Here is a 26,096-nt window from a genome sequence, read left to right as displayed (position 1 = left end):
AAGTATAAATTGTGGTTGTCAGTGAGAATATAATGCTCTCTGTAGAGACATAAAAAAGGGCGGAGAGAAAAAGTCTAATCCATTTTTCCCATGACGAAAGATAAAAAATTACAGATTTTATGAGAAAATGGGAGCTCCATTATTCACATGTTGATATTGAGACATTTACCTCAGATCTGTATCATGGGCTGCAACAGGCTAAATGAAGCATTTTGCTAACCTTTAATCTTTGAGATGAATTATATGACCGCTGCCAAAAATGCTTCAGTTTTGCAGGAAATCCACATAATATTTCGACTCGCCGGCCAAACCAACTTGCTAAACAGTTTTAAGGGTAAAATCTATTGGTTTTGTGGAAACCCAAAGTAAATGTATATGCTCTCAGGGCAGAGAGGTTGAGTTATTTTGGACACGAGCTTTGACTCCATGCCTTTTGTTTGCCAACTCGGCTACAGTCAGTATGTCTCTGTCTTGTTGAACACAGTTGTAGAGAGCCATGTATTTTGGTAAAAATATGCTTTCATGTTGCAGTCTGGGGATGATCATAAATGCCTGAATGATTGATGTAACGAGAGAGAGAAAGCGAAAGAGAGAGCGAGAGCGAACTGTAGAGGGGTTCAAGGAATATGTGACTCACGTGGACTCAAAACAAGGTTAGTATTAAGTACAGATGTGTTTTCTGCATGGTAACCTGTCTGGCATTCTCAGGATTAAAGTGTAACCATGCATTGTACTAGCTTTATAACTGAAATGTATGCATTAAGTTTTATCGTAGCTTTTCTTAATAATTTCATCATGTCGAATTTGCTTCATTACTTGTGGTTGATTTGTCATAATTTGCGAAACGGAATGTGATTTTAAACCAGTACAGTATTACCTCTATGCCCTCTTTGCTCAAGGCGTACTCGTCGAAGTTGAGGATCGCTGTTTTGATGGTGCGAGGAGGCGGCAGGACCGTCAGGCCAATGTTGATGGCGTTACTTCTCTTGGAATCTAGAACGATGATCTCCTGACGCTTCCCATCTGCTGCCGTTTTCTGAAATCAGATATATAAACAGATTAATCATCAAAGTTATTCACAGTAATGGTACTGTGATGGGTTAAAGGGGTCAAGGTTGGCTGGTTAGCTTCAGTTGACAAAATACAAGTGTATTCTGCAGGGGGAAAAAAATATTTTTTTTAAAGCAACAGAGTGTTTATATAACTATGAATTTGTTTTTTTTTTTTGGCTCTGTGGATTTTTAAACATACTTTTTATACTTTCACTCATTCATGCATCACAAGTCTTTTACACCATATCTCAATGTATGTGTTTTGAAGTAGAGCTGCATGATTCTGGATAAACGGGGAATCAGGAATTTTTAGTTTCAAACAGAGATCGCATTTCTCCCACCATTCCGAAGAGACAACTAAACAAAATAACATGTAATTTAATAGAGGTTTTGACAAAAAGTTAATTGCTGCAGCAGTCTATTTCAAATGTTTAATTATCTTGAATGAATTATATTATATATATATAAAATTAAAAAAATGGTTTGAATGAATGATTCAATGACTTGCTCATAAATACTTCACTGGTTTCATTACCAGATGAATCAGCATTTTTGAAAATAAATAAATAATATATCTTGAATGAATGATTCAATGACAAATACACAAATACAGTCACTTGTCGCCACCTGGTGGCATAACGATGTAATCCATACAATCATAATTGGAAACTCCAAGTTACTTTCAAAAGGTGATTTGCGCTGCTTTGATCTCTACTTTTATCCAAGTACTTCTATGATAATAGGCATATTTGTAACAGAAATAGCAAAACTCTGTGGTTGAAAAGACTGTTTGGGAAGTTGTTTCATAGCTATAGCCTACATGATAATTGCTCTCTCTGGGATTTGAATGTCCCGATTTTGATTTTGTCAAAAGTTTAATAGGCACAGGTGAATCGTTGTCATTTAGGAATGAGATCGCGTGGGTGTGTGTATCACGATCTTTTAATTAATTGTGCAGCTCTGTTTTGAAGGATAACATTTTGTGGTGGTAATGAGAGTAAGGCTGTGTTTCCACCAAAGTGTTTTTTCCAGTGGCTAGCATTCTTTTCCAATTGTTTTCAATGGGAGCGCCATGTTTTTTTAAACGGCAGGTGCGTAACGAGGCTTTGAACGTCTTTTTCACGCTCAAGCGCTAGCTGTTTTTTACTAGTCGCCTAGAGATAAAGAATGTTCAACTGAGTAAAACGCTGCGCTCATCACTGTCACTTTTTAGCCAGCCGTCCAATCAGAGTGGAGGAGGGGCGGGACAAATACAACACCGACCAACTGTCACAACATTCTTGCTGTACAATGACATCAACAAGCAGAGAACAGAACAAAATGGATGAGAAATTAATATTGCTGGTCTCCGAACATACATAGCAAGTACTCTACATAGAGTACCTCAGGGATGACGTGTTTTTGTAGGCCAGTCCGGAAGTTAGCGGCGCATGGGTTCCCTCGATCGAAAGCCAACGCATTTTTCCCATAGACTTTTGGAAAATCTCAAAAAATAAGCTCTGTGTTTAACAAAGGGTTATGACACTTCCACGTTTTGTCTATCAAGATCATCTTTACAAGATAATACAACATTTATACATTTTGAAGCCTAAATAAAGTCATCAGATATAAAAAGCTAACAGTAGGCTATAAACGGACTACAGCACACCACGGTTGCGGATCAACGTCACCACCACCAAGCTTCCTCAAACTTTATTTAGAAAACAACTTTATTTAAAAACATGCTCGCTGATTGTGATCTGCGCTGTGTATGAATACTTATCCACTTTTTCATGAGAAATGCTGTCCAAATGTCCTGTTTGTCATGATGACGTCTAAAGTCCCTGCCAAAGGAAGTAGTCCCTTTTAGCAACTTGTTAGCAACCGCCATTTTTAAGACACAATAAAGGTTTAAAAAAAAATCACAAGCGGGTTATAACTGGTGTGTTTTTATGTCATAGATCAAAACGTGAAAATATTTAGAGGCTTTGTTAACCACAGACCTTATTTCAGGCGATTTAGCAAAAAACCCATTAAAAAAACCCATTGACTTTGGGGCGATGGAACCAGAAGTCCTAAAATGCTAACTCGCTTCTGGGTTTTGCCTACAAAAACACATCATCCCTGAGGTACTCTATTGTGTCGACATTTTTAGTCTGAAACAAATTATCTGTGAAATCAGTTACAAGTAACATTGTCATGGATATTCCGTATCATAGCAACTGAAAAAAACAAAAACAAAAAAATGCTGCAATGCCGAAGCGCACAAAGACAAAGCGTTTTCAGCAGAGCGTCTAGCTTTGGTGGACACACGGCCTAAGCCAATACATTTATAAATACATATATTAACGTATATTTAAATATTTATTGTGTTAGCAATGTATATATGTTCCACAGTGTCGTTTACAGCACAACCAACAATTTTGTCAACAAGCAAATATAATAGATTTAGAAACGGCATTTTGTCAAATTATGTTTAATGAGTTATTTTTATATTTAATTGTATTTAAGAAACATATGACATTTCCATTAGGCCCAGTGTCCACCAAAGTGTTTTTGGCCAGCTGAAAACGCTAGACGCTCTGCTGAAAACACTTTGTCCGGTCCCTCCTCCACTCTGATTGGATAGCTGGCTAAAAAGTGACAGTGATGAGCGCAGCATTTTACTCAAAGTTGAACATTCTTCAACTCGAGTCGACCGGTAAAAAAAATGCCGAGCGCTCAGCGCTTGAGTGTGAAAAAGACGCTCAGTGCCACGTTATGCTCCTGGCGATTGAAAAACATGGCACTCCCATTGAAAACAATTGGAAAAATACGCTAGCTGTGGGAAAAAAACGCTTTGGTGGACACAGCCTTATGGTATAGGCCTAACTCAAAAGTTTAGAGACAGTAAGATTTTTTTTCTTTTAAAGAAATTAAAACCTTTCTATTCAGCAAGGATGCATTCAATTCATCAAAAGTGACAGTAAAAAAAAAGTGACTTTCACATTGTGACAAAAAAAATCTCTTTTTCAAATAAATGATATTATTTTATATTCATCAAAGAATCCTGAAAAAAGTATCATGGTTTCCACATAAATATTAAAAGAATCACAACATTGATGACAATGTTTCTAGCTCCCACAACGAGGCTGCTTCGCTCATTGCTGAGCTAACCATACAGATACACATCTATTCCCCACACCAAATACGAAATAAGAATCCTTCAGCCTGTTCTTACTCTCACGCTGGCCACTGAACTGAATAGGAAAGGCATTTCTTTAATGTGGATAATTACCTTAAAAATGGCTTCCTGAGATATGAACACAAAACACGGGATATGTTTAATGTTTACTTGCAGAAAAGGCACGCAAGCACCTGAGGGCTATTTTGGGACTTTGATGGAGGAATATTTCTGGAGGAGCAGAGCCATGATGGTACTGGTGCCTGCTGCCAAACGGGGGGAGAGGAGGAAAAAGGGAGGGGAGAATGGGCCGAAAATGAAAAACAGCTGGAAAAGGTTGCTCAGAGCAGAGTGGAGAGGAAACCCCAAGCAGGCCACATTTCTGAAACACCATCTAAGAGCGAACAAGCCAAATAATATGATAGATCTTCATCTAAACAACACATCTAAACAATTCATCTCCAACACTTAAAACCTGTGATGGTGAACATCAGTGTTCATTCTATTTAGTCAGGGATTTATCTCTGTACATGAAAAAGAATCAAATGTTATACAACCTGGAATGACGGTGCAGTTCATGTTTTGGTGTAGAGCACACCCAAACTCTGAGACCCACGTAACAGGCTGTATTGATTAGGTTGAGAATGTTTCAGCTAAGCTCTGACTTGTGACTTGAGTTTGTTCCGAGTGACAGCGGATTTCATGGATCCCAGAAAGCACTTTGATGAAACTTTTAGGTAATACAGGGAATCCATCACAGCCAATCAACCAACCTATTAGCATTCTGACCTACATTCTACAGCTCTGTTCTAAACACGTGCGATCATGTGAGTTGTGCAGGCCGCACATGGGCAATGGAAGGTGTCAGAATTCATACCATGTGTTACAGAAGAAAGGCCCAGAAAAGATCAAAGTAACTTTCTAGCAGCTATGGCTTGTGTTCACATGTGCTGACAAAAGCCAGGTAAAACCAAAAATGTATTTTTTTGTTGCCCGGGCAAAATTTGCTACCACAATATAGGCTGTTGTTTGCCAGCACTATAAAAAAATCCACTTACATTCCATCAGACAAACTCTATTTTAAAGGGGTCATGACATGAGAAATCAAATTTGCCTTGATCTTTTTACATATGAGAGGTCTCTGTACCATTAAAACATCCTGCAAGTTTCATAGCTTAAAACATCCTCCTCATTATAAACAAAGCATTTATTCAATCAAGCTCCAAAAATGGCTTGTTTGATACTGGAGGATCTGTGAGGTCACACGGACAAATACATTTGCATATGACTGCGTCCAGAGCAAGACATAGATGAAGAGTTATACATCGTCGCACCATAGGCCCCGCCCACTGCTGCTCAATCGCTTAACGCCTGACATTTGCCTACACTGGATGTGAGCGTCACGTCAAAAGCAAATAAACCATTATAACCACTGACACTGTCTACACTGGATACAGTATATAGATGCGTGTTCAGTTTCTGATATACTCCACGCACTTGAGTCTTTCGACACTACAACAGGATAAATGGAAGAGTGAAAGAACCTTCGCTTAAACGGTTCCAGTTGAAACAGCTTGTTTGCGTCTCTGTACAGACTTCAGAAGGATCCCAGTGTCTGAAACAAGTGAATAGTTTATTTTAATGACGTCCCAGATCACTTCGGAGGATTATATGTTTGTTCAGAGCATTTTGTTTTGTAAACGATGTACAGTGTAATGGAGAGTTCGCAAAAAGAAACGTGTTGAAAGATGAAGCAGCCAGCTGTATTGGATCTGACAGCAGCTGCATCACAAAACGTAAGGAAATGATTTCATAATGCTTTGTCTGTAAATGACGGTATTATATGGATAATGTTTTCAAAACACTTACTCGTTTGAAATATGATGCAATGATGTTAGCCAATCATAACTGTTGCTGTTTACTGACAAGTCTTAAAGAAGCCACCTTTTAAAAATGGATCATTTCAGACAGGGTCAGAATGAAGGTTGAGAATAATAATTTTTTTCACATATTTGCTTGTTTTTTATGCAATAAATGCTATTAACATTATAAGTGAACCTCAAGGAACGAATAAAAACAAAAAAAAAAGGTTCATTGAACTATTGAATATATATATATATATATATATATATATATATATATATATATATATATATATATATATATATATATATATATATATATATAATACATTTTTAGGCCATTTAGTGCGAGTAACTTAAAATATACTCATATAATGGAAATGTAATTTATTACCACTGACAGTTATGTGAGGCAAATGAAGTTTAAAGGGACCTAAGGTGCGTTCACGCCATATTGTAATTGCTGTAACTACAAAATTCTGGCTCGTAAAAAGTTTTCACGTCCTCTTAGAGGTCGTAATTACAGCTTATAAGCTGGGAGTTTTCTGAAAGCTCCCACATGTAGCACGTGGCCACTGTACCACCTGACCACTGTAGATTCATTTAGCCATTGATAGTGGTGCCATAGAAACGCAAAATTCCCAGTCAAAGGACGTGAACAGCTCCTGAATACAACGTCACGTGTTGTCATCTCAAGATTCCAGTAAATACAAGGTGGCGTGAACGCAGCACTATAATGTCCCTTTTACAAGATGTAATATAAGTCTCTGGTGTCCCCAGAATGTGTCTGTGAAGTTTCAGCTCAAAATACCCCAATGATCATTTACTATAACTTGTCAAATTTGCCCCATTTGGGTGTGAGCAAAAACACACCGTTTTTGTGTGTCCCTTTAAATGCAAATGAGCTGCTGCTCCCAGCCCGCTTTCCAGAAGAGGGCGGAGCTTTAACAGCTCATGCTTGGGTTGCTCAACAAAAACAAAGCTGGAGAATCTCATGCAGCCAAAATGACGATTGTCAGTAACGGTGTTCAGCCTTACATTGTTCAAACCGGAGTCGGACACTGATGGAGAGACTCAGGAAGAAGTTACAACATTTAGAATGCATCTGGGCATTTCTGAATGGTTAGTGGATAAATGTATGCAGTTGCTGTGGAGTTGATTCAACTCATCGACTAGCAGGTGCCGTCATGTTAATATTTTGTGCAAATCCAGCGTTGAATTGACCCTCGTTTGTGAAGCAGTCGGGCGTAAAATGACGGCATGGTAACAACACTACTACAACAACTCTTCCTCTTCTCTAAAGCAGCCCAACATGGCCTCGGCCCCCTTTGTTGCGTGTTCTCGGGGGCAGGGTTTATGTAAATTTTAGGGTTAGTGATGTCACTAACCCAGGAAGAAGCTCGTTGAAGTCCCTACCAGTCATTTGTTGTAGTCCTTAAACAAAGAATTCTTTAAAAGAAAATATCTCCCTTTGCATTGAACTTTGAGCGTCATAACTTTGCAGATGTTGTTTATGCTCAAACAGCAACATTACACACTAACTAAAGTTAAAAAAGTGAAATCATAATCAACCACCCCTTTAAAACATCAACCATAACCAGATAAAATGGAATTAAGTACAGACTTCGTTATAAACTAACTAGTAGTTACTAAGACCCTACTGTGAACTTTATGTCCCAATTTAGGTAAGACCATCTGAATGGCTGGTGTACCCCTACACTGGTCTATAGAGGTAACTCTGGTTCCACATTCAGTAAAAGGGAGACCAAGTGGAGACCATAAGCACCACTAATTATAATGACACTGATGAGGAAATAATTAATGTAATATTAAGTAAACCAATAATCTTGAAGATTTAAGCAAAAAACAAACAAACAAAAAACCTGATTATTAATATCTTGGAAGAGAAAAGGGGTCATTTAACAGTACCTTTGTAACTGGCAGCTCCTTGGATTTTGTCTCAAAGAGGTTTTCCAACTTGGCCGTGTCCAGTTTGACCGGATCCAGTTTGGACCACAGTGACTCCCTGCATCTCTTGTGGTTATTGTACTGCCAGTCTATCGGTCTCACCTCATTCCAAAACAGCCGAATGGTCTTCTTCTTTTTCTGGAAGAGCGGGGGTTCTCCTCGACTAAGCTGAGGAGATCCAAGATGTGGGGGAGGTATTGAAGCCAAAAAGGGTGGTGGAGGAGGCATCATCATGCCAGGGATAGGGGGAGGTGGAGGGCATCCAAATAAAGGTGGTGGAGGTGGAAGGCAGGGAGGAGGAGGTGGCGTGAGGTCACTTGGCCCGATCACATTACTGACATCCAAAATGTCCACATCATCCTCCTCTCCCAAGTCCGTGAAGTCCAGCTCTTTGATGCGAAGCTCCCGTGGCATGGCCATCAGCTGGTCCCATATGTGGTCTGACTCCTTTTTGGGGGGTGTTGGTGAAGGAGCCGGTGGAGGCTTTTCCTGTGCTTGCTGCTTTTCCTTCCCAGAATGCTCCACCTCATGAGGGGATACCAGTCCTTTCACCAAATCTCCAAATTTCTCAGCCACAGCCCTCACGTTACCCTGGTTATCGAGATGCTCCACTTCCAATTTCTTCATGTTATCCTCGCATGCCTGCCGACGCGCCTCCAGAGTGGAAATGCGACTAGCGAGGCTGGTCACAGAGGAGTCCTGATCTGAACACCCTTTCTCATTCTCATTCTCCTTTTCTTTCTCATCTTCCTCTCCCTTTTTGTTTTGGGCATAAAGCATGTCCAGCATGAAGCGTTTGCTGTTGAGAACATTGTTGCACTGATCGTTGGCGTCCGCTGTATTCATACAGTCTGCCCACTGGCCTAAAATTCAAATTGAGAGCTAGTTTCACTAATATGTATGATTTTCAAAATGTATCTCAACAAAACATGTCTATTTTTAGAAATGCTGGAATGATTTTTCCCAGCTGAAAAATATGTGCAGCCAGGGTCCAAAACCTGGGAATTTTTTATTTTATTTTATTTTTTTTATTTTTATTTATTTATTTTTACTTGATCTGCCAATGGTGGGTAAACTGGGAAAATTAAATTTGAAGCAAAACCAGCCATAAATATTGTTTGGTTGCATTATTATTACTTAAAAATAAAAACTTTTAAAATTATTTTATATTTTATTTTATTTTACATTTATTTTATTTTATATTTTATTTCATCTGCCAATGACTGGGAAATTTACCTTATTTACCGGAAAATATCTCTAATTAATCTAATCTAATCTAATCTAATCTAATTAAAACCTGATTAAATTTTATATATATATATATATATATATATATAAAAAAAAAAAAAAACATTAAATATTTATTTATTTACTTTATTTTATTTTATTTGGTGCTTGGCAATCCAATGTGAGTAAAAATGCCAGTTGGCTGGTAACTTAGTATGAATATAGTTAACTTAGTATAAATATAGTTCATAAATAAATATAGTTTCATGATGGTAAAGAAATACTTGGCAGGTGAAATGGCAGGTGGACCCTGTGCCGAATATTGAACCCTTTGTGTTGCACAATATTTGATTTGTGTATGTGTTGTTCTCACCTGAGTCACTGTCGCTGATGTGTTTCTCCTCTCGTTCCTCTCTCTCCAGAGTGCTGCTGGCTGAGGAAATGCTGGAGGCAGAGCAGTTATCTTTCTCATTCAGCTCCTCATTCTGCCTCTCCTTCTCACTCAGGACGACATTCTCCTCTACATCTCTATCTAACATCTGCTCTTTCTCACACTCCTCTGTATCCGGTCCGTTGGTCTCTTCCTTAAAGTGTCCTTCTGGTTCTTCTTTCTTTTCGTATTCCATTCCACTCACCACCATTTCCTCACACACTTCTGCCTCAGCATCCTCTGCTTTCTCCTCTGTCTTAGGTTTCTCTGGCTCAGAGTTTGTTTGAGACAGAGAGAGCGTGATGTCTGATGGATCCACAGGACTCTGTTCCTCCTCTGGTTTGGAAGGTGACACCTGGCGCAGACACTGAGGCAGAGAGAGGCTCAAAGGAAGGCCGCACAACTGCTGTCTGCACTGTACGGCTTGTCTTTGACTCAGTTCCTAAGGGAAAAAAAAAGATTGGCTTAGCACTCATTCCAGATAAGAGGCCCAACTTCCACAGAACTAGTGATGAAACAAGGCGATTCTAAAATAAACTTGTGATAGTGAATCTTCCATGCAATGAAAATGAGTCATCGATATTTTTTCTTTCCCAGTAAGAGAAAGTAATGACTTATTTGTAAACATTTAGTTCACTAGCACATGGCTTGAAAGGTATATACAGTTGTGCTCAAAATTATTCATACCTTTGGTAAATATGACCAAAGAAGGCTGTGAAAATAAATCTGCATTCTGACGGAAGCCTTCTTTGGTCATATTTACCAAGGGTATGAATAATTTTGAGCCCAACTGTATATTTATATATTAGTGCTGTCAAAATTAGCGTGTTAATGCATGAGGTTATTTTTTCAGTTTAATCGCATTAAAAATATTTAACATAATTTGGTAAGTGTTTCATTATATGATCACACTCTTATTCACGCAAATGCTTTTAAACCATTCAAATGCCACAAGACAAACGAGAACGTGCTGTCTGTGAATGTTGTGTCTGTGTGACGCATACATGACTCATGTGCATCGAGTTTTCTTTCACGCTTGAACAAACAATGACACAGAATTATGCCAAAATGCCTGTTTTGTCGAGTATCCTCATAAGAACAGTCTTAAATGAGTTAAATAACATCTTAAATGAACTTAAAGAGTGTGAAAATGAGATGCGTGTCAGATCCGCTTCACTTTCAGCAGCGGCAGCTCTTAAAGTGACAGCCTAATAAACCAGTGTCTGTGATGTCTGTCATTAATGTTAATCAAAGAACAAAGGTAAGAAAATTGTAGCTTTAAAAGGATTAAACTCTATTTATTTTATAGTTTATGCAGTGAAGACTGTAAACTGTATGTTCTCAATTGAAATTGTTAATTGAAGCTTACAGTTTTATTAAGAAAAGTATTGTAAGAAAGAGATTGAGTGAGCGAGTTTATTACCTGCATTCAGATTTAGCATTTTCCTTCAGGCCAGTCCTATGTTCATAATAAAAAATATGTTTAAATGTCCGATGTATTATCTTGTCCTTTTAACAGTTAAGGGGTTTTCCCGTGACTGACAGCGCTAGTCAAAGCATTTGTCAGTTGCGTCCTGTTCCGTGTTGACAACAATTGAGTCTTTTCAATATAAAAGTCTTCGCTACTGACTGACACACTCATAAAGACAGTCTTTGCCGCCATCTAATGGCGTAATAATGTAACTTCTGTTGCTGTTCACGGTCAGGGACTATTTTTTCCGGCGGAAGGAAGGCTTTAGTGAAAGTTTACTTCATGAAAGTTGCATTGATACATATACATATTTGGCTTTAAAATTTGTATTGTGTGGTTACCGTCTTATATGAGATTTAGACACAATATTGGTAATTACTTGGTCTATTTTTCTTTTTGCCAATAGAAATGTTTTTAAATGAAGTCTCTGGCGTTTTTAATCACTGTTTTTGAAAAAAAAAAAAAAAAAAAAGGTTGATTGTATGATTCAGCATTCTGTATTTCTGTCTTGTTTTAGAGTAAAAATACAAACATCCTTAAAAATAGTTTTTCCCCCTTGTTTTACACAGACCTCACTAAATAACATTATTATTTATGCATAAAAGAAGAAAACCTATTTGCCAAAAGGGTTCAAAATATTAAACTTAACTAAGATTACAGTATGTGTATTTTTTTATTACACAATTTTGCTTCTCAAGTAAATTTACATTGTTTTAAAGATGTTTAGATATTTTTACTTGAAATCAAGACAAAAAATTCTGATCAAGAAAGTGATGCACTTCAAAGACTTTGCATGCTTACAATGCATGCACCCCTCATCCCTCACATATCCCCCTCTCCCAGTCTCTGTGTTACGGTAACCCACATAACATTACAACATTTACTCCTCCACATTTGGTAAAGCAAATAAATACAGGAAATGTGATCCTGCAGGAGCATGGGGAATAACAAAACAAAATTCCTCACAATCTTACCATCAAAGGTTTGTTTGAATACACAGCCAAAATATGAAAGCTGAATGACAGAGCTGGTAACTCCAAATGTCATTAAGGAAATACTGTTGATTATGGATATAGTACACAATATATTACACTATAATTGTGGAATTACTGCTGATTACTGCTGAATCACCAAAAATCTTATTTTTCCAGTTCATCTACCCTGTCCTTTCAATTTATAACCTCTGTTTTGAAGGAAGGAACCAGAGTCTCAGAATGGGAGGAGCTCAGACCTCTGAAACCACAGTCTGATCCACACTGCTATCCTTTTACACACGGCTGGTCATGCTTTTACTCACTGACCAGTGTGTGACCAATGCTCTGGCCTTCAAAAACCACATGAATGTCATGTAAAAAGAGTCTCAATGAACGGACAACCTCAAGCCACCCCACTCTATTATCATGTCACAGCTGATGGATGTCTTACTTTCTTTCTGTTTTTGTAATATAATCAAATATCACCCTGTTATTCTAGTAAATGTTCTGTCATACTGCCACATTGTTACAGATATTTTTGGTTGCTGCTAAAGCAGGTCCTACATGGTTTAAACCTTTAACCTATTGGTTACAAAACCATGTCTTTAACCACTAGGTTACACTACTCCAAATATACCGTGGCCATTTACCAGTAGCTCTTCCCGTTTTTGTTTTATGTTTTTTCAGGTAGGGTTTTTAAAGGTATAGTTCACCAAAAATGAAAATTCTGTCATCACTTACTTACTGCAAACCTGTATAACTTCTACAAGATACAGTGAATAGTGAATGTTGTTTTGAACATTCTTCAATAAATTCTTCTTTTGTGTTCTACAGAAGATATAAAGTCATACAGGTTTGGAACAACATGAGCGTGAGTAAATCATGACATAATTTACATTTTTGGGTGAAATATTACTTTAAAAGCATGAAAAGGACTTACATTTTCCCTTTTCATAGTTCAAACTGTATCCTTACTGGATTCCTTCATTACTTAAGAGCTGCCACTGACATGAATGGGAATGCTTATAGAAAAACTAAAACTAAGATTTTAATGTGATTAAAAATTTAAACTGCAGCCAGTCGGAATCGGAAACTCCACAGTGAGACTGAGTGATTGTCCAGGCTCCAGTCGCTCAGCCCATTCATACCAACTCCAGCCCCTCAGATTCAGATGTGGCTGCAAATGAAAGACTGACTGACCACTGACCCAATTTCTGACATTTTGGTTAATATTTGAGGTCAATAAACCTCAAATAAATGTAGTTTTTTCCTAATGGCTGACTGCCACAGTGGCTTTACATTGTTTTCATAACAAAACATTTATGTGGCAACCACTCGATTCCACACTTTGGAGGAAAAATTAGGACCAGAGTTTTTTCCAGCAATGCTACACTATGTTTCTGTACACACAGAGGAATCTCACCTTGTGCTGGATGTGGGACGGAGTGTGTATCCTCCTGAGCCTCTACAGTCAAAGGGGTGGCAGAACGAGACAAGGAGCTGCTGGAGGTTCGTGAACTCAGGCTGAGAGTGATTTCTGTTCGCCCCCGTGTTGTCGGCCTCGGACGTTCCCTTTCATTTTCCTCTGCTGCAAGCCGCTCCATTTGCTTATATCTGTACAAACCATATAAAACACAGTAAAAGTCACTAAAAACCATTCTGTATCAGGGTCAATGACTCAATGCTCATTTCTATGTGTGGATCTATTAATTTATTTTAAAAAACAAAACAAAATTAAAAATATAATTTAATACATAAAATGACTCCCCTTCTATGATGAGTATAGTTTTAGTCTCTGAATTAAAATTTATTTTGATATTTTTTGAGGGCATAAAAGTCAGGGTGATAATAATAATAATAATATCATAAAGATATTAAAAGAATGAAATTCTTAAAGATTGGCATAATCTATTATTTTTTACCAAAGTAATTTGAACAAAACAGCTTTACTGCTAATATTATGGTACAACCAACATTCAGTAACATGCAATAAATAAATAAATACATAAAATACAACTCAGTAATTGATATCATGGATAAATAAATCCCTTTACAGTGAAATTTATTTCTAAAAACTTTTTTTGAGAATAGTGATTAAGATGTGTGCACTCAAAATGTACTCAAGGTAAATTCAAATATTACATTTCTCATAACATGCATGTTTTAAACTAGATTTTTAAAGGATTTTCCCTTTTCTTTATCATGGGCCCTCTTATTTGTCATTGACAGATCAAACTCCTTAACTCTTAACGCAGATCAAACTCAGATCTTAACTTTTTATGTGAGGTGACGTGGCATTGTGGTTAAAGATATGGGTTTGTAGCAGAAATGTTGTTGGTTCAAACCCTGTTAGTTGCAACTGAACTATTTCGGTCATATTTGCTCTAGGGGAACTGCACTTGTATTAAATTATTAAACATTTCTTTTAATAAAAGTCACATTGTTTGCTATTCTGAGGGGTGAAAGCCTGAAACAGCATGTGGACTGATAAATAAATGTTTTAAACAAATTTCAGTGCCTCCAGCATGCAAGAGGACACGAATTCTCACTTTGTGCATAAATAAACTTGATTTCCAAACTCACAAAATCCTCCCACTGTTACCTATAACTCTCCTTTAACAGGTGTCAACACAGATGCTGTCTGCTCCCCTCCTGTCTTACCAACCCAAAAAATATGCACCAGCACTAATATAAAATATTACCAAAAACAAGAACCAGATGTTTGATAACTATATAACATTTCCTTTCAATCACCTGAAGTTAGCTTATCCTTTAATTCCATCACATCATTATACTATACTGTAAGGTTCACATCAAATTTAAAAAAAAAAAAAAAGGTTGGAAAACCTTGACTTTCGATAAGATCTAGAATAAATGCAAAGACACTGAGTCATTCCACTTGCCAGGATCAATGTTTTTAATTTAAACATTTACTGTAAATGGAAAAAGCCCATGTCTAAAGTCAATTACACACCTTGTCCTGCCGTCTTTAAAGGTCTTAATCTACAGCAGCCGTTAAAGGGGCCCTGACGCCATATTTCACCTGCAGCGCGTGCCGACTCGCTTCCCATCTGCTGCTCGTTCTAATAAATGTTTTCAAGGTGTATTACAACCGTTGCACTGATAATTGATATTAAATAGGGCTCAAGGCTTTATGATATAATTGCATTGAACTGCAGTGATTTATTCAATATGATTGGAATGCTCATCTGTTATACTGGAAATAAGTGTCTGATATAATTCATTATAAAGAAGGCAGAAGGATTTTTGGCATTAAGATTTTCTGAACTTTATTATAGTGTCAGTGTATTATATGTATATCATTATATTATATTATATTATATTATGCTCTATATAAGTAAAAGTCATGTACCTTTCTTCTCGTGCTTGTCTGACCTCTTCTCTCTTGTCCACATAATCCCGACTGCAATGAAGAAAATCAACATAAGCAAACATGTACAAGAAGTAAAATCGAATGACATTTATATATCTACCAAAGACATTTGGAGTTCCTGGGGTTAACAGATGTTTAATGTCATTTAAACAGTAACCATTACACAACAGTAGAGGCTGACTAAAGGACTCAAAGACTTTATATGATAAGACTGAAAAACATACAGAAAGAACAAGCATTTGATGATTCATTGTCTGTTCTTTTCCTTTGAATGGCCATTATAAGAAGCAATATCTTGTGCAATCAGGAAAACTCCTAAATCTCCAGAAAAAAAAAAAAAAAAATGGATAGAGGCCTTAGCTGCTTCTCCAAACTGTAGGACAAAATGTTTCTCATGGTCATCTCCAACACAAGAGATTCTAGATGACGTCGGAAACGCTGATGTATTTGTCATATTAATGAAATAATGTAGCCCTGGGTGCATACAGTAATTACATCATAATGAAATGCTAAGAAAGGCCACAAACTTGAAACGGCTTCTCTCCTCTCTTTCAATCCGCTGAAGTCTCTCCTCTCTCTCCAGGCGCCTCCGCTCACGTTCTGCATTCAGAGACTCCTGGTGCTGCCTGTAGGAAGAGGTTAACAAACCACCCAGAGTCGGCCTGGAGGACCAGAGAAATCAAAGAGGATCAGTATTATGAAACAACAGTATTACAGAACAACAACACTTGAATTAATCAGTATTTAACAATTTGGCTCGCCCTGATGAATGACAATGTGATCTATGCTGGTATGACAAGGTTATCCAATTACAATAGTGTTTAGTTTGCTACTGCAGCAAAAACAGCCTTCTAATGGTCAGAGAGAGGGAGGGAAATGGTCATGTAAAAAATTAAATTACAACAGTTTTTGGTGTAAGACACCTCAAGTAACATTATGTCCCTTTAAGTTGTTTTGAATATCCTCTATGGTGCATGTAGATGTGGCACAAGAATCCTGTGTGGAACAAAGAAGAACAGTGGCTCACCTGTCTGAAGGTGGACCCCCTGATGGACCGAGACGATTGTAGGGTGTGGAGGGGGCACTGGACACCCCAGATGACCTGCCAGGATATGTTCCTGCATAGCCATTGCTAAAGGAAGAAGAAAAAAAAAAAAATTGATAGCCTATTCATAGTTTAGCCACAAATTATTCAGTCACAACCACAACAAATACTTACAAAAATATGAAAGAAAAATGAGGGAAAAAAAAAAAAAAACTTTAAATACATTTTTAGATTTTACATCATTATTTTTAAATATACACTATTGTTCAAAAGTTTGGGGTCAGTAAGATTTTTTTTGAAAGAAAGAAATTGGTAACACTTTAGAAGAACTCACGCTATGAAGCATTAGTTAAGCATTAGTAAATAATTAGTTAATCATTTATAAAGCATTAATAGACATTAGTAAGCAGTTTATAAATACACCTATAAATGCTTTGTTCTTGATTTATAAGCATATCTATAATGTGTTTAATACATGTATTTTCATACTTTATTAATGATCAATTTATCATTTCTAAATTAAGTATTACATTATTTACAAACCAGTTATTTAGGAGTTGTCAGTGGTTCATAAGATCACTTATAAAGTGTAAGTAAATGATTAATAAACTATTTAAATGTACATTTATGCATCTTATTATTTAGACATATAGTAATAGTTACTCAGTGTGTTAATAAATGCTTTATTAATACATATTCCTACTGTAATTCATGATTAATTCAGGTAGTTATAAAAAATTTAGTAGTTGTCAGTTAACTATTGTTGTGAGCTCATCTAAAGTGAGCACTATTCATGCCTCGTAAAGCTTTTATAAAGGAGATTTAAAGGATACAGAACATAGAAATATTTATTTCAAGGAAAAAAAATGAAACTTTACGATGGGTAACTTGATATAAAATTAAAAGTAAACCTCTGCAATTTCACAGAAAGTAAAAATCCCTGTACTCCTCCAGAAAACACAACTGCAGTAAAATGAAACTAAGCTTTTGCAATCTGATATAAAAATACATTTCTGTAAAGTGTAAACATTGCTGAATAAAATTTTACCAGTGCCAACACTGGATTACAGGAGTGCCAAAATACAACAAATAATGCTTTTATAAAACAATAATAATGTAATAAAATATTTCACAGTGTCAAAACTACCTCAGTACTAACTTTAAAACATTAGAGAGCAGCAGTGCAGAAGATCACTGAGCCTTTAAATCTTCTTTGTAAAGCTTTACGAGGCATGAATAGTGCTCACTTTAGATGAGCTCACAACAATAGTTAACTGACCACTTCTAAATGTTTTATAACTACCTGAATTAATCATGAGTTACAGTAGGAATATGTATTAATAAAGCATTTATTAACACACTGAGTAACTATTATTATATGTCTAAATAATAAGATGTATAAATGTATGTTTAAATAGTTTATTAATCATTTACTTACACTTTATAAATGATCTTATGAACCACTGACAACTCCTAAATAACTGGTTTGTAAATAATGTAATACTTAATTTAGAAATGATAAATTGATCATTAATAAAGTATGAAAATACAATTATTAAACACATTATAGATATGCTTATGAATCAAGAACAAAGCATTTATAGATGTATTTCTAAACTGCTTATTAATGTCTATTAATGCTTTATAAATGATGAACTGACTGTTTACTAATGCTTAACTAATGCTTCATAGTGTGCAGTTATTATAAAGTGTTACCAAGAAATTTATATTTTTATTTAGCAACACCGCATTAAATTAATCAAAAGAGCAAAACTGAGAGTAAAGACATTTATAACATTACAAGAAATATTCTATTTCAAATTTTGCTTCCACTAGAATATTAAGCAGCACAACTATTTTCAACATTAATAATAATAATAAGAAATGTTTATTGAGCAACAAATCAAGTGACACTGAAGACTGGAGTAATGGCTGCTGAAAATTCAGCTTTGCCATCACAGGAATAAATTAAATTTTATTTATTAATATATTAAAAGAAAACAATATTACTGTTTAACTGTTTTTTTTTTTTTTCTTTCTGTCTCCTTTTGACCACATAAATGCAGCCTTGGTGAGCATAAGAAAGTTTAAAAAAATATTACTGACTACAGTATATATATCATAGCCGAGTTGATTTGTGGGAATTCATTGTCCTGAAGTTTACCTCTTAACAGCATAAAGCTAAAGTCTTGATTTATTCAAGAGAACTAATGACCATCTTTTCCATTCACTTCATTTATCATACATATCATCAGCTAGTACACAGACAAGGGGGGTGAAGCTCTGATTCCAAATGATGTCATGTATTTCCTTCATCAGGACCACAACACTACAGACACCCTGAGTGAAGAGGCCAATGTGAATCCTCACTCAACTCCCCAAAAAGCCAAGGACACATATGCACACACAGGTGCTCGGCAAAATCCAGACTTTACATGAGTGGATGACAAAATAAACTCTTCTCCCCAAATAAAACAGCTTGCCAGTTCAGATCGCTGGCTGGAGATGTACGCGATACGACCTTGTATTGGGAGATATGATTAAAGACATGTGGGGGCTCATTTCTCTGCAAAATCCCACATCTTCATTAAAAGAGGTCAGTGACATGCTGTCATTCGCTCCTTACACTTGCCTCTATGTTTGAGTCTGCTGTGATTCATTACACACATTAACGGGGTAAGAACTGAGAGCTGGGAATGAATCCTGGCTTAATACCAATGGGAAAAACAGACACTGTTCTAAATTTCAAAGTGTTCCAGCACCTGAAAGCATAGAGTGTCAAACACACTTAAAAGTGTTGTGAATTGTTTTAGCCTTGCCAAATAAAATCCTGTTCTGTAGAATATTAACCACAGTAAGTAAAAAAAAAAAGTATTACCAGAAAATGGCTGCAGCCAGCATTACCCACTCTAGGTGTCTGGGTTTATTCTTTGTGATGAAGAATAAAATAAAATAAAATAAAATAATAAAATAAAATTAAATAATGTATTTATGTATTTATATTTTGGTGTTGTATTCATTTCAGAATATTTCAGACGCTAAACCCCCTCGTAGAAGAAGAAAGCTATTGTGTTTACAACTGTGAAAATGAGCGCTTACCAGATCAACTAAACGCTGGATTTTCAAAAGTATGTGAAGTTTGCGGCTCCACTGTTGCAAAAACTTGTACAACGTTCTTGAATGAGTAATTTATTAGATGCACGCCGATCTGTTTTTGTAGGGACATCGACTTTACATTTTCACGGCCCTAAACATGACGCGGAACAAAACAAACTGTGATAGGTTGCGTTACATGTCAGTCAAACATCCTCTTAGGCGGTCCTTGGCCAATGAAAGCTGCGATAGAGTCCGGAGACTATCGTTGTTCTTAACACCGCTTAAAGCAGGGGTGTCTTTTTACTTTCAAACTCAGTTCCTAGAGAGCCACAGTCCTACGGAGTTTCCAACCCAGCTCAAACACACCTAGGCTGCATCCGAAATCTTAAAAATGCTGCCTTCGGTAGATGCATTGCAAGGTAGGAAGGCATCAAGGCATGTCTGAATCCAATGTTAGCTTCACTTCCTGTCTCCTGAGATACCTTCATCTGATAGATTTTTGAAGGCAGCATAGATGTATCCTTCGCTGCCTATGATATCCCACAATCCTGTGCTTTTTATTCTGTGACAGTTAAGCTAAAAAGGAAAGATGGCGTCTAAAAGTTTTGGTTGGTGGTCAGTTTGTGTGTAAATGCATGTTTTTGACCCATGTTCTCCACTTTTGATGTCATTTAGATTTCACCAAAGCTCTCTATATTTTGCAGTAGACCTTTAAACAGTTACGCTGCCTCAGAAGTCTGTCCAAAATCAGTTTCGTGAGGTACCTTTGTACACAAACGCTGCTTGCAAAGTCATTGCCTGATAGGCGAGGCAACAAGTCAGCTAAGATTTTGGATGCAGCCCTTCCTGTAGTTTACAAATAAGCCTGAAGGACTTGATCAGCTGCGTTTAATTAAGGATGAAGCTAAACTCTGCAGGGCTGTGGCCCTCCAGGAATTGAGTTTGACACAAGTTTTTAGCACTGCTTATTACCTGGGGTTATGACAACATACTCTGGAGCATGGAGCACATTGCGGTGCCAAACGTGTACTTTGTGAAACGAAGGAGTATTAGAATGTTACAGCTTGATGCTTAGCAACCGACAGCCAATCACATGCCTCATTTTCACATGTTTTGGAAACACAGCACGTTGTATAAACAGTATGTTTCAGCATCTGAGGGGAAAGATGTCAATTGGAAAATTGGAGTAAAGAAGAGACCATTTCATTCTACCTTTACAGTCCGAAAAGTCCAGTGATAGTACAGTCAGCAATATATGGCATGAGGAACGATTTTTCTTCATAGAAGTTTTGCGTTAATGAGCTAATAAAATATTAAAACTCAAACCAATATTTTGTGTCTAATTATTTACTTATTTGGCAAGTAGCCATGTAATAAGCGGGATAATGTATATCCAGACGGTTGTTATCGCAGAATAAACCCCTTCAGGGTGATAACAACCGGCTAGATGTACATTATCCCTTTAGTAAAGTATTAGCACTGTGAAACGTGAAGCAAGATAACCCAGGATTCTGTTTACCTGTGGTTTAGAATGACCCAAGGTTAACTATTCCAAGTGTGAAAAGCCCTCAAGAGATGAACAAGAAAAGACTGGATAAAGAGCTTATGAAATGGCATAAGCCAGACTTGAACCAACATGAGTGCCACAACCTTTTCTATTTAAATTGTGCACCAGAGTTTACGAACTTGATTGGTTTCCAACTTGTTCCCTTACCTGCCACAAGAACTGCATGTGTTCGAGTATCTAACATCTGACAGACTGCACAGAAGAGACAGAACATGGAAAGAAGTTAGTAATCGACACATAAATTACAGAAAATTTAGTCTGACTGAAAGCTGTGATGGAAACAGAGGACAGAGGGACAAGTGCAGTCGAGAGACAAGTACAGTGACAGAACGTGAATCAAAGCAGCCTGTTTATTAGTGCAAAAGACCTTGTGTTACATACAAACAACTTTATGCTTTTAAGAGCCCACCAAAAATAATAATAATGTCAGAATGAATATTAGTGATTTTTTTGTATGTAAAAAAAAAAAACTACAAAATGGTCAAAAATTATGCTTTTTGCCAAATGGTGTAGTTACAACACCTACCAGCAGGGGCAAACTGGACCATGCAAATGAGTCAAATTATGACCCCTTGCTTGCTATTGCTAGTCACTTAAGTCATCAATAGTTTCCCAGTTTTCCCAGAAGAGAAGATTTTGATGTCATGTTGACTTTATAAGTGTACTGTTCCCTTAGCATAAGACTTCTGTGTAATTAGGTTATTACAGCATTAATCATATTGAAGAGTCCACATTTGCACAGAGTCTCAGCAGACTAAAAAAAAAGAGAGCTGTCTTTGATCCACTTTATAATCCAGATGGGTTTCTCAAGCTGCCACATTCTTAATGTTAGGCAAACATGCACATGACACTGCAAAGCATTTTCAGCTTCATTCTCATGAAATGTGGACCCTACAGGCACTGTCCAGGTTGAAATACAATTGCCCTTTTATATGTGACTTAATTTACAGGCTTCTCTTGGCTTTGTAGTGGTACAATGCCTCAATGAAAGGCAGATGAGTTGTAAATGTCAGTAAAAGTTAGCATCCTTTAGGGAGTGTCTTGCACTACAGTGGATGGTTCAAGGGCGGAAAAAAGAGACTTTAGTTTATAAATCGCTCTGTCTTTTTACATTCCATCAAATATTAAGGAACGAACATAAAAATCTAAAGATTTATCAGGCTAAGATCATACTGGTATACATTTCTCCTTTTATTGGTCTGAGGACTTGATATAAGACACAGCGAGTGTAGGACTTTTTGTGAGGGTGCAATATTTGGAGGATAAAGGATATTTTACTGTGTTCTCTTAGAAGCGGATACAAAGGGATAGGGTGATGATCCACTAGGTGAGGGTCTGACTCTTTTCAGAAGGTGGGCTTGATGGAACAGGCAAAACAATAAACCCTCGCCATTCACAGGAGATCCAGAGATCAAGCGAATCCCATGTCACACTTCCTTCCTATTAGAGCATGAATATAGTGTTTTTGAGTCTTGAATCAATGAAAACAGACATGGGTTTCCTAAGTGTATCTCTCAGAGATCTCATTGCTGACTTATGTGGGAGTGAAAGTCATTCTCTGAATCAGACATGCAGCTCTGAATGGCTCTATTCCAAACTTTATTTTCGATATAGGAAGCTCCCTTTCAAGACAGCAACAGAACTTGGCTTGAAATGCTCTAAATAGGCAACAACACTGTTGCTGGACACTCACGTATGCTGCACAAGTAGCACTTAGCAGTATGCACAAATTATTTTGATGTTAACATGTAGCTAAGCTAATAGCTCATTACATTTCCCACACAAAAATAAATATATCAATCAGATGCAAATATTTCATAAATCCTGTTCAGAAGTGACTAAAAAAATATTTAAAATTGACTTTGATACAATGCCTTCTGGGTAGGATTGTGGCAGTTCAGAATTGAGAATGCCGTTTAAATTCCAATTTAACTTCAGAATTTGAATTGAGGTAGCAAACATGATGCAGAACTGCAATTAGAATTTGAATGACTGATTGATTGATTGATTGACTGATTGATCGATCGATCGATCAATCGAGGAGGTAACAGAGGAACCCCGGGATGGTAGGGACCCTAAGGACCTGACCGAAGCCCAAGAAGACAGTCTTGATTGATTGATTGATTGATTGACTGACTGATTGATTGATTTTTGAGAATGCTTTAACCCTAAATGGTATCTGAGAAGTTGCCTTAAAATTCGGCAGTATTCTCCTATATACTGGAACAGCTTTTGTGTCAGGAATGTTCATATGATCCATAACTATGCTGTCTATGTAGGCAGCTCACTAGGGTTTGGAACAGAGCCCATCTGTACATGCATGGCAACTTGTTCTGTGAGTGGCGAGAATCTACTGCGTCTATCTGCACTACCTGCAGTGCTTGTCTGGGTCTCGACCCTGCAGAGTGCCCCCAGAAACCTTGTCCAAATCCACCGGGCAAGCAGGAAGAATGGTGGATGAGAGTAGAGGGTGGACAGGGGACAAGGGGTCTTCGCTTGGGGAGGTGGAGGCTGAGGAGGTAACAGAGGAACCTTGGGATGGTAGGGCCCCCAAGGACCTGACCGAAGCCCAAGAAGACAGTCTGGGTAATATCGGGGGGCCAAAATCAGGGGTGAAAGGAGGGGAAGACACTGGGGCCTTGCGGATAACCTTAATCCCAGACCTCTCCCGGAGGTTTTCCTCATTGTCTGTATCAACGGCATTGGGAATGAAGTTGACCATGCACTTTAAAGGCAAACACAAGCTAGAAGCTTCCTCTACTGTTGATGCCATCCGACTATGAACAACAGAATAACAGCAGAAGTTCGAGTAAATGATGGGGAACACCATGATATGTTGGGAGACATTTATGTTAGTCAAGTCACGGAAGAGATAGCATCAGAAAATGGATAAGGATCTACAGTCTGGTTTCTAGCTCTAAGACTCTACACCCTGAAATCCTATACTGCTGAAATACCTTTCAGATGCCTGTCTAGAGAGCTCTGCTTTCTGAAGCTCCTCATCCTTCTCCTCCTCTTCCTCCTCTCTGTGGCGAAAAGGAGGCATTGAGGGTTGTAAGGAGGGATGAGCAAAGGAAAGAAAAGGCAGAGCAGAAATGAAAGGAGAGGACAACCTTCACCACATGCTCTGACGGTAGACGAAATGACACAGGAAATCATAACACAAAACATAGAGACATAAGCCATATTATGTTACTTGGTTAAACTTTTCTGGTATTACAAAATGAAAGTGTCATATCAACACAACAAGGAGGATACAAACAATTGTGAATGATGCTGCCTTCACATCAGAATGATCGTAAATGTGAGTTTCCTAGTCGGAAATTGGACATGCATGGCCTCTTAAGTCATATTCATGACTGGGATACTCAGAGATCATTTTGATACTGAGTTTTTGAGTTGGGCCGTAAGTATAGCACAGGATAAAACCATTGCTGTAGTGATTAAGTTTTATTCATTTTTCCCACAATATCTGTAATGATTTCTGTTACAGTCATGTGTATTTATGTATATAAATAACCACTTGATGCATATTGTATGTATTTTACACTTATTTGACCGAAATTTCGGAATCATCAACAAGCTGATTATCTAGATAGAATGGTGAATGTATACAATAGTATGGGAAATGTTTATGGTCACCAGCGAATGGGACGCTACACTTTATTCAAAATCCATTGGACATTGACTAAATATGTTTTCTTTCCATTTTGTATTTCATGAGCAAATTTCCCCAAGAAATAGGCAAGAATGAACCTGTCGTCCTACATCGTTCCTATTCTTTCCGTCAACAAAGCAACTGAACACGACAAACTCATATTTATGACTTCAGAATTTGGAGGCAGGAAATTTCCAATAGCACATGAAGGAAGCATACATCTACAGCATGAAACAGACAGTGTAGTCTGACTCTTGAATGAATGACTCTTACAAGCTGATTCTTTTTACTGAATCAAAAGCATACAGTGGCAACCAGTCCAGTCCAATTTCAGAACAAATGACTCTATTGAGTCAGTTCTTTTTAATGAATCAAACACGCATAACTACTACTAGACTTTAAACAAGCAAAATTCCTACGGACACTGCAATGTAATATTACGTCACACTCTGAGTCTTTTTAAATATATATATATATATATAAATATATTCAATCTACTCCACTTTACTGCAATGCTGCAATCCTGCAGTTTTAAAGCCTGTGTTCTTTTAATTCAGCTAAGAGGTCATGATGTGACATATCAATCTTTTATTGGTCACATGTCTTTATGTGATAAAAATTCACTTCCTTGCACTTCCTCCCACATGTAAATGCATGGAAGTCAGCGGAATGAAAAGTGAAGTGTGGTTGTTCATTTGATGTGAACTGTAGTAAAAGATGCACATTATGTGTTTTGTCAGCAATATTTTATAAATATAAATGAATAAAATATATGTTATCATGCTTTTTGTTTAGTATAGTTGTTTAATACATGGTTAATGCCATCTATTGGATTGCTGACACTAAAAAGACTATTAAAAGTCATTAAAAAGCAAACCTTCTGGAAAAATTGCATTGAATCTTTCAACATTCCTCAAGTACTAAAACAATGTTAATAGAACTATTATGAAGCCATAGTTTTTAAGAGGAATCTGAACCAGATTCGTTAAATTCATCACAATTCCCATCCCTACCTATACCAATTTTTGGGTCATGACACTCACTGAGTTACACGACAGTTAATACAGCAAAGGATTAAGACCTTTAGGAGGAAGAGAAGTCCTGTGCCTCACTGCTCAAGGGTCTCTCTCTCTTTCCATCTCCCAGTAGACTGGTATTTATTACTAATATGGAAAACACCGCACTTCAAAGGTCCTTCTAATTTCCTGTG

General features: G+C 37.1%; 1 protein-coding gene across 1 annotated transcript in view; it reads right to left on the bottom strand.

The window, feature by feature from the left end:
- Positions 1-26,096, bottom strand: part of fhod3b (formin homology 2 domain containing 3b) — a 202,532-nt gene that overhangs the window by 15,691 nt on the left and 160,745 nt on the right. The window contains 10 exon segments of the mRNA XM_051866566.1: positions 878-1,036; positions 7,986-8,887; positions 9,625-10,048; positions 10,050-10,123; positions 13,550-13,740; positions 15,500-15,550; positions 16,048-16,182; positions 16,548-16,652; positions 21,376-21,420; positions 24,186-24,254. Of these exon segments, the coding sequence (XP_051722526.1) occupies positions 878-1,036; positions 7,986-8,887; positions 9,625-10,048; positions 10,050-10,123; positions 13,550-13,740; positions 15,500-15,550; positions 16,048-16,182; positions 16,548-16,652; positions 21,376-21,420; positions 24,186-24,254 (2,155 nt within the window).

The sequence above is a fragment of the Ctenopharyngodon idella genome, chromosome 16, assembly GCF_019924925.1.
Source record: "Ctenopharyngodon idella isolate HZGC_01 chromosome 16, HZGC01, whole genome shotgun sequence".
Classification (NCBI taxonomy): domain Eukaryota; kingdom Metazoa; phylum Chordata; class Actinopteri; order Cypriniformes; family Xenocyprididae; genus Ctenopharyngodon; species Ctenopharyngodon idella.
The sequence above is the reverse complement of the archived record's forward strand: the minus strand, read 5'-3'. Positions and strand labels throughout refer to the sequence as shown.